The sequence below is a fragment of the Candida theae genome, assembly GCF_024610275.1.
Source record: "Candida theae strain CBS 12239 chromosome Unknown scaffold38, whole genome shotgun sequence".
NCBI lineage: Eukaryota > Fungi > Ascomycota > Pichiomycetes > Serinales > Debaryomycetaceae > Lodderomyces > Lodderomyces theae.
In genome coordinates, this window is record NW_026261406.1 from 95,550 (window position 1) to 105,359 (window position 9,810).

The following is a 9,810-nucleotide window of genomic DNA, read 5'->3' on the forward strand; positions in this document are numbered from 1 at the left end:
CATTACTACTTCAATTCTATATCAATAGTTTTCAATATTTATGTCTTTTCTCAAACCCTCTCCCTCCTTGTCCATCAGCTCTTCTTTTAGTATTACTTTCGTATGCTCCATCAGATCCACTCCCGTCGTTCCTACCCTGTCTTTCTCCGAAGCGAGCATTGGCACCACCACGCTCGCCAATCTGCAGACGACCGTCAAACCCTCTTCCACGTCTATTGTCAAAGCCACCACGCGACCTTGACGACAGTACATACTGCTGCAGCAGCTGCAGCAGCTCTCTCTGACCAAATGGCGCACGAGTGACACCAGAGTTTGAGCGGGATTGAGATGCCGGCGGAGGCGGAGGCGGCGGCGGTGGTGGTGGCGGAGCATTATGTCCGGAGAGACCAAAGCTTTCTCCAACTCTACGTGGACCCAGTCCCGACCCTAAGCCAGGTGCTTTAGGGCCAAATCGCGGTGATCGGTCTCCACCAGGTAAAAGTTTTTCTTGTGGAGGCAATGGAGCTCTCCTAGTGATAGGATTCTGCTTAACTTTAGTGCCCTTTGTAACTGCACTTTGCGGTGGAAGTGGTTGTCTCTTTTTTGAAAGTTCGTTGGTGGGTGTGTCTTGTTTAGAAGTCTCTCCACGCTTTTGTTCAGTAGCATCATCCTGCTTTGCTTCCTGAACATTTTCGTCATGCTTCCCTTCCTCAGTGCTATCTTTGTGATCCATATCTTGCTTTTCCGTTACACCAGATCGTGCTCCATTTACAACCTCCTCTTCATTCACAGTCTCGTCAGTCTTGGTTGCCCTTGCTTTGTCTTCATCGGTTTCTTCCTTTGGTGGTCTAGATTCTACCTCCTCAGCTTCGTCACTTTCATTCACCTTTTCAGCTCCAGCTTGCTCCTTCTTGATTTCCGGCTCCTTTGACACAGCACCATTCTTGACATCATTGGAATCACCTGATGCGGCATCTGTCTTTTCTCCATTCGTGTCAACATCCATTCTATCATCATTGTTTGATTGATACTCATCATATTTACCCTTGGCTGACGTTTCAGCAATTCTATTAGATGGCCTGCTGGGAAATCTCGACTGGGACCCGTAATTAATAGCAGCAATCTTTTTCTTAAGCTCTTCTCCCTTCACCCTCTTTTCTTCATTCAATCGAGCCTCGCGCTCCTCCTTTTCTTTCCGTTTCGCCTCTTCTCTAGCTAATGTCTGTGCCTCTTCTTTCTCCTTTTTGAGCCTATCCTTTCTATCTATTATTTTCTGCTTTTCTTCCTCACTAATGGATTTAAATTCCCAAATAGGTATCCACAGTTTGGCCCTTGACTTGAGATGATTGAGTAATGCTCCAGATGAGAGCTTGATGTCCTCCCTGTCCTCCTCCGTATACACTTTCTCAATCACGCTCAACATTGTCTCGCAATGATCCTCAACGACTGGATAAACGCCAAGCAAGTTTTTCAAAAACGTAATAGTGTTACTCCTTGACATATACTCATGTGTGTCAAATGCGGTTTCCACCTCGGACAATATCACAACATGGTAATCAAAGACCCAGTTTCGGTAATTTTCAAAATCTTCCACATGCAACTCGTTGACTTTATCAGCATCGGTGTATTCGTGTAAACGCTTCAAAATGTAAGCAAAGAAGAAGCCCAAATTTTCGGCCTCTGTGGGTGTAGACGAAAACAAATTTGACGACAACATCTTGTTCTTTGTCAATGCCTCCAACACGGGAAAAGCGGAGTAATTTGCAACATTTTGTTCCTGCAACTTGAAAATAAATCTTGCTGCAAACACGGCGTCAAACGAAGAATGGGCTGCTCTTGGTAGTATGCACGATTTTATAAATGTTTCAACCACTTCAGGATCAGTTGAGGTGAACCACTCCAGTGATAAGGCAGTTATCTTCTCATTAGTAGCTTCATCCAAGCTCTTGTGTCTCAACTCGTCTTCGGGTAGCTTTTTAATGAAAGCCTCGCTGTCCTCTATATCCTTCACATACTTGTCAATTGTTGCTCTAGGAAAATCCTTGTCTCTCGAATTGATACTGATTGCATCTCGCAATCCTTTGATACCAGATTGTAACTTGCTCAACTCTTCAGTGTACAACAATTCGGAATAGTTCACATCCTTCAAACTTAAACACCAAAATAATGTGTACAAGCTAGGTGGGAAATTTGGAGGACACAATTCCTTGCCCTGGTTTTCCAAAAGACCATAGGCATCTTTTTTTTGCCTCCACAAATCAAACCCCCATTCGACAGGCACATTGTACTTTACTTGCAACTCTGTTATTGGCATTACTTCAATATCGCCATCACCAAAAAAACAGACCAAAGTGACAAATAGTTTAATCACCGAGACTAGATCATCGACTCTGTTGGCCAACACTTTCAACTGGGTTTCATCGGCATCATAGACTAGATCTGTGTACATGGTACAGAGCAAGATGATCAACTCATTGACTGCATCCAAATCAAGAATGCACTTTAACAAATGCGTTCCCGAGTCGACTCTATCAAACCTCAAGTCATCAATGGTTTTATAAACCACTTTTTGCAAAGCTGATCCACAATTGATCATGTCTATTTGACGAATAGTCAAGTCTGAAGTGGTTTGAATACCGCCCATTGAGATTAGCATCTCCTTCAAAACGAGCAACCCTGTTCTTTCACCCATGTAAAATGATTTTATCAAATATAGCAATATCATTTTGGTGTCAATAGCCTTTTGATACCTTTGACAAATCTTCCCCACAAATGACGCGAGCGATTGGAGCCACTGTCTTTCTCCCATACCATTATCGTGAATCGATCTTCGATCAGAGCTAAGTCTAATCAAAATAGCAATGGTCAAATTGTCCCAACCATAACTGTTGAAATATCTCGCTGTTTCCACCACCAAAGTGTTCAAATTGTCATAACTCTCAATTTGCTGCAAAATAGTCAACAAGCAAGGAAGTGGATTGGAAAAGCTGATCTTAGCTAGCCTTCGCATCATTGGTCTAACATTCTCCTTGGACAATCGTTTCAAAACATTCTTTGTCGCCTTCTCAGCACTCCCGTAAGCAATTTTGATTGCTGTGTTATTCTTTCTCAAATTGTTGTACAATTCACCATAAACACTAAAACGATCCTCTACTGGATAAGCAGCTAAAATCGAATATGCCTTGTCTATTGCAATCGAATTTTCCAGTATCAATGGCATCACTGGAAATATATAGTTCCTGAAGTAGTGGAATATGTCTTCTTTCAATCCTTCTTGTGATTGAAATGAGTGGAGAATGTCACACAATTTAATAAACACCTCAACATCTTTTGAAAAATTGCATCCAATGAACTTCAATATTTCCTGCGAAGCCGAAAACAAAGAAGCAAAATCCTCCACATTTGGCAAATCGGTGGTCCAACCTTTATAAAAATAACACATTCTTCTACTTGAGTGTGATCTTTTAAGTGGCTTAAAGGTATAATACTGCGCTTTCTTTGCAGGCTCGATGACAACGTTGTTACCAGCTCGTGAAAAATACACACCTTTCGCAGCCTGTAATTGAATGATCTCTTCAGCTTGAAATGGGTATATCTGCTTGTACAAAGGATCAATCATTGCTCCAAACAATCGAATCAAAAGCCTTGGTATTTCGTCATCTATATCTGCCAAAAACGGGTACTCTGAAAGAATATAAATGGACGGCCAGTATAGACCATTGCTTAGAAAAGCTTTCAAAAATTGATACTTGTAGTTTAGCAGTAGTTGGATACTATTGTTGCTTCCCAGAGGAGTACTGGGTCCTTTGTTTTCTTTTGCATCCCCATTTTCATCGTCTGCGAGTGGAGCAGCTAAAGCCAAAGCACTCGCACCAGCTTTCAATACTTCCTCCTCTATTTTTCGATGGTAATTGGCTTCAAGCTCCTTCATGACGGTGTCGTCTGGACGCATATACTTATAAACCGATCCAAAACTTATGAAGCCCTCTTTGACGAAAATTGACACCATCACTTTGAACAGCTCGGGCAAGTCGTGGGCCCTGGGATTATTCAATATCTTCAACCCAATTAACTGGGCGGCGATGCCACTTCCCCCAGTACTTAGCGATTTTATTGATGAATTGTCACTTTCTTGTGCGGGCCACCATCGGCTTCTTCTAAAGAATTCCAAAATTGAATCAACCTTGGTCACTACAACTTCAGATAAAACTTCAAACAAGAGATCCAAACATCTGTTTGGGTCGAGACTGTAGTGACCCATCAACTTCTCGACAACTTGTAACGCGTAGTCAATTTGCAAATCGGTGTCATCTGCTGCAAATATGTAATGTATCTCCATAATGAATTTTGAGTATCCCTCAATTTCCTCATGTAATAAATTGTACTTTTTCTGTGTATACAATTTATCTCTCAACCTTGTGTTCAAAGACTTTGACAACACTTTGCTGGGGACGATATCAGTTTCTTTTATAAAGTCTGGGTTGATATACAGCGAAATTGTTTGCGATTTTATAACATTGCCATCCTGACTGAGTGTTGTTAACAAGTCACGTGTACTCTCAGTAACTGGGAATGAATTCAACACTTGACAAAACAATCGTGCAACATCATCATTCTTGATCGATTGGCTTAGGAAATCAACAATGTGCTCGACTTTCAACACACCTTCTTCATACGAAAGGATCATTTCCGTGAAGAGTAGCACAACTTCTTCCTCGGTCTCTGGATTCGAGGTTTCATACGAGTCCAACGCCTCGAATATTTCAATGCTCCCTGCTCCAGAAAATTCCTCTATAATTTCATCGGTAAAATATTTAAAGCTGCTCATGAGGACTGATTCGTGAGTATTGATGAGACCAAAACTCAATGACTTTGGATCCGATTTCAATCACAATTGATTTTTTTTTTTTTAGTTTTTGGTTTTTAATTTATTTTTTTTTTTTGTTTTTTATTTTTTTTTGCAAATGTCGATCGTGGTTGACATGACTATTAACGTAGCCGACTGCATTCCAACATTAATAAAAATGGGCTTGATTACTGGAGCCTCCCTTCTATAGTAAGGAGAATCATGAAATATAGCCATCAAGCCAGTACTAATTGGAATATAAGTGGAAAAAAAGTGCAAGCGTGATGTACTTATTTTTGTCTTGAAGTACCTAGCAACAAATTTCTTATAAAAATTCCCAGATAGTTTAGTGGCTAGAATTACCGTTTGTCGCATGGTAGACCAGGGTTCAATTCCCTGTCTGGGAGCAATCTTTTTTTTGTCTCCATTAATTTTTTTTTTTTTTTTCGAGTCTATATCGCTGATTTTAATCCTATCATGATATTGATGAATGTATTTGCCTCGTTAGAGAAGTCAGGTTGAAGGTAGAGACCCGTGGAGTACACCTCTTTAGGCGTAAGTTTATTCTCAAATTTTCTTTGAAGGTTTCAAAAATTCGTAAGAAATGGTTGCAAAAATATTTATCATTAGAAGTCACACTGTTACTTTTGGGTATTTTGGGTACTTACTTACAGCAAAAATGACCTTAGTAATGGTAGAAAAGGGAAGCGTGGGCTCTCATCTGATCTTCAAAGTGAAATCCAATAATGCGAAAACACATTCATGGCTTGTGTAGAGTTGCTCAATGTGATTATAGTTGGGTCACATTGTAATCCCCTGTGAAAAGATGCTTATCATGGCTCCAATTCAAAGTGTGACTTCGCGTAAAACTGCAGCTATTCATTCTTGAAGTTACTTTTCAAACGACAATTCTAAAGAGCTAGAAATGAAACCTAATTCTATTGTGTGCAGTAAATATAATCGCTGTCTATAAAAAAAAACCCTGGTTTATCGACCCACGAACAAATTCAGTACTTGTACAATCAAAACAGCACCTAACTTTTTCTTCAAACTGATTCTTGAACTATTTGTTAGCAGTCAAAATATCATGTGGGTATCTGCCCACATTCAGCTCTTGACGAGAATGTCCCCGAGATGACGGGGGATGTGCCAGTTCGTCCTTTTTCGATGAAGTCTCCACCAAGCTTGTATCCGCTGACAAGTCAGCCTCGTCTACAGCAGTATCATCATCAACGGTGTCGACAATCTTGCGCTTTCTCGACGACAGTTCAGTGATGTCATCTTTCTCCCCAGTAAGCCCAGTTTTGAAAGCTAGGCTTCTAGATTCAAGTTGATGAAAAGCAGAGGATGAATCGTCCCTAGTAATTGATTTATGGCGTTTATGGCTGGGAGGTTTATTAGTGGAACTGGTTGCTGTTGCAGAACCGTATTCAGGTTGCCAGTGATGGAATTGAATAACATGCTGAAAAGATTGCATCGATTCCTGCAGTGGTTGTGACAATTGCTTCTTTTGCTCGTGCAAAGGTTGAGCCGGTATTGGATTTACTTGAATTGTCGACGTGACGCCAGACGGAGACTGCAAGGAAGGCGAAGGGTTTTCGGAAGATTGTGATTCATGTCGTGGTCCCCTTGTTCTTGAACCCAGAGTAGTACTCTCAGTGATACTTGCCAGCACGGGCATCGAGTTGTACCGTTGATGCCCTCTGGCTCGCCTGCCCGTCGATGATGAAGTTGTTGGTCTAGGCACACGAAATGGGGTCGTGGGGGCATTCAAGTTTGCAACAGCGTTAGCACCAATCTTTGCGGGCGACTGTGGTCTCTCTTGTGACGCATTTGAGGCAATATTGCCCCCAAATTTGTAGCCCTTTGGTTGCCTAGGGCTTGCACTCATATTCAGATCATTGGTTGTGGAACGCTTTTGTGGTATTTGTGAGATTGCATTGGGTGGAGCTGCTTGTAGCAGCTGCTGAAGTTGTAGTTGTTGTTGTTGCTGTTGTTGCTGCTGTTGTTGCTGTTGTTGCTGTTGAAGGTTGAGTTGGATCTGTCTCTGCTGCGCTTGAATCATTTGAATTTGTTGCTCCAGCAGGAGTCGTGGTTGAATCGGTGGCTGGTTTGCCCATAGAAAAGATTGGGGATAAGGCGAGGTTTGTTGGGATGGACCTGGATACGACAGCCGTGCATTCATTTCCCTTTGTTTGATGTCATCGGCACTTCCGGGTATTCCACCGGCAAGCAATTGGCTGATTTGGCTAGGCGGCAATTGTGCTTGCAATGCCAACTGCATAATGTTTAAATTTTTGTTTGCACTTTCCGCTCGATAAAACTCTTGTTTAGTACGTTCTTGTTCTGATCTCAACTTCATTGCCTCGATGAAGGCCAGTTCACAAAAGGGAAATGAACTTACATTAGGACCCAACAACATTAATAAACCCGGATCGCTTATTGTTTTCTGAGGCGAGGAAGGGGCGGTTGCGGAGGACTGCGGTCGTTGAATAGATTCGTTCAATGTTGATAGAGAAGGGATAGAAGTCTTTTGAGAAGGAGTTGGTTGGCCTGAAGTAGGTTGTTGTGCATTACCTCTGTATGGCGATTGTAGAAAACTTGGAGTAGTTTGCGAATGACTAGATTGTGATGGAATCTCAAATTGGTGTGAGTCTACTCCTTTCGATGTCTCTTCTTGCTCTTTTTCGGTAGTCGTGGTAGTAGTAGCAACAGTGTCCAGGATACTTCTCGCGTGATTGTCATCTTTACCTTTGTTCTTGTAAACACTCATGAACGGTGCAAAAAGTGTTGTGAGATGTTCAGATGTAATTGGGGAAGGGTGTCATTAGATTTTGTAAGGGGGATATAAATGTGTGTGTGTGTGTGTGTGTGTGTGTGTGTGTGTGTGTGTGTGTGTGTGTGTGTGCGTGTCCCTGTGTCTACAAATTGTGTGTTTATTGACAGACCCTGGATGGAAAGATGAAAACTAGATAGGAGGTTTGTGTGTGTGTGTGTGTATATTTGCTTTTATGATTTTTATTTTTAATGTTATTCCTTTGCTGCTTATTATTGTGTTGTGCTTGTGTTGTGCTTGTGTTGTGCTTGTGTTGTTGTGTTGTGATTGTTTTCTCTATAAATTAGTTGCATACATAATATACATATACAAACAAAATAGAGAGAGATCTCTCTCAAAAGAGAATTTTTCTGTTGGATTTTTACCAAAAGAAGAAGAAGAAGAAGAAGAAGAGGAAGAACTGAGCAAACAAGTATTTATGTGTGAAGGGAAGTGAAATTTCAAGTTTAGGAATTTCATTGAAATGTCTGTTTACAAAAGGCAAATCTTTGAGAAATGATGGCGCATTCAAAAGGGTTCCTGATAAGGCAGTTATTCAAGCCCATAACAATATATATCTCTTGTTATACGAAATAACAAATACGAGAAGAGTTTTCAACCGTGCACCATAGTGTGTATGAATCTGAATATGTGATTATTCACTGAATTGCTATCATATATATATATATATATATACATATATATAAACTGACTGACTGACTGACTGACTACAATCACATACGAATGATGAATACTCAAAGTGANATATATATAAACTGACTGACTGACTGACTGACTACAATCACATACGAATGATGAATACTCAAAGTGAAAACAATAGAAAATTTAGACAATTTACATTACACAAAATAGAACGAAAAAAAAAAAGTAAATAAATTTAAAGGATCTAGATTTGTGTTCTTATTTATTTTCTTTTTTTTGCACCCCCCTCCACAGACAACACCTATTATCCACCTAAGCTCAGCATCTCGCCCCTCCCTCCCCCCTGTAAAATAACATCTTGTGCACTGATTTCAAGGTTTACCTTTTTTCTTTTTTTTTTTTTCTTTGCGAATCACAGAGCCATATTTATTTTGTTGTTGCTACATCGCTTAAATATCGATTCTTCTTCAGTTCAACAAGGAGATCGGTCTTGTTTCATAGTGGGCAGCCCGTGCATTGACTCTTGTTGGCGACTACAAGGGAAACTAAATCCATTACAATACAGACAACTGAACCAAAATATATCCCCACATATTTCAACAGGATTCCTGCAACAACTATAAATGTAATTAGCTATGCATTGAACATTATAAAACAGCAAACTTTAATGCGAGCAAACAGTGCAGTAACCATGCAATGTAAATGGTGGCCCTAACCTTACATAAAGGACCACCAGAGCCTTCATGGGCATATTGAAACTATTGGCAGTCATTAGCAGAAGCAAAGAGTTTTTGGCTCGTTTTACATGAAATTGCTGAAAGAAGAATAACCTTTATGGAATCACGTGCACATATATTTTGGATCACAAATCCATTGCAGCCGAAAAAGAAAAAAAAAAAGGAAAATATCGGATATTGATAGCGCAATTCTAATTAATCTGATGTGATCAGAACAACGTTAACTTACATTTATGTAAAGTGAGACGCAATTCAAAATAAATTCACCCCAACTACTTCTATCTCATAAAATTGTTAACATCATATATGGCCTGGAGAATCCGTGAGTTCACTATCCTATAGTGGTTACAATGACAAATTGAACCTTTTTTAGGAGGAAGAGAATCCTGCAGCAGTGATTCGCTCTTTGCATTGACCCCAAAGCGATTGCCGTGCATTTGTTCGTGTAATGACAGACGCCACATTTTGATCTGCCAAATTAAAGTTTCAGTTTTTAGACACATTAAAGTGAGATAATTGTACGGGACATTCCGATCTTATTAGCAGCCACACTTCTCAAAACAATAGCGAGGACACTAATTTACTGTGATTTTAAATTAAGGAAAAAACCTGGAAGGATTCAGAGAGCAAACCTCCCCTCAACAACAGAGGGATATTTAAACGCATGGGTTTACCCATGCCCCTGACAGTTTCGCGTTCGTTGAAAGTATCATACAATGACAGAAAAGAACGACGACGAAACAGCTTCACAGGTAGAGCCAATAGTTTCC

The 9,810-nt window shown here is 40.4% G+C and overlaps 2 protein-coding genes across 2 annotated transcripts; both read right to left on the bottom strand. All coding sequences in view use genetic code 12, as the record gives it.

The window, feature by feature from the left end:
• Positions 1-31: 31 nt before the first annotated feature.
• Positions 32-4,807, bottom strand: KGF57_001932 (uncharacterized protein; the record flags this gene model as incomplete). Its single annotated transcript, XM_051751190.1, has 1 exon — positions 32-4,807. One exon carries the CDS (start codon positions 4,805-4,807, stop codon positions 32-34), a length of 4,776 nt encoding a protein of 1,591 aa, XP_051609606.1.
• A 1,081-nt stretch (positions 4,808-5,888) lies between these two features.
• On the bottom strand, positions 5,889-7,598 carry KGF57_001933 (uncharacterized protein; the record flags this gene model as incomplete). The annotated part of the gene is made up of 1 exon (XM_051751191.1): positions 5,889-7,598. The coding sequence occupies one exon, from the start codon at positions 7,596-7,598 to the stop codon at positions 5,889-5,891; it is 1,710 nt and encodes a 569-aa protein (XP_051609607.1).
• Between the last annotated feature and the right edge of the window lie 2,212 nt (positions 7,599-9,810).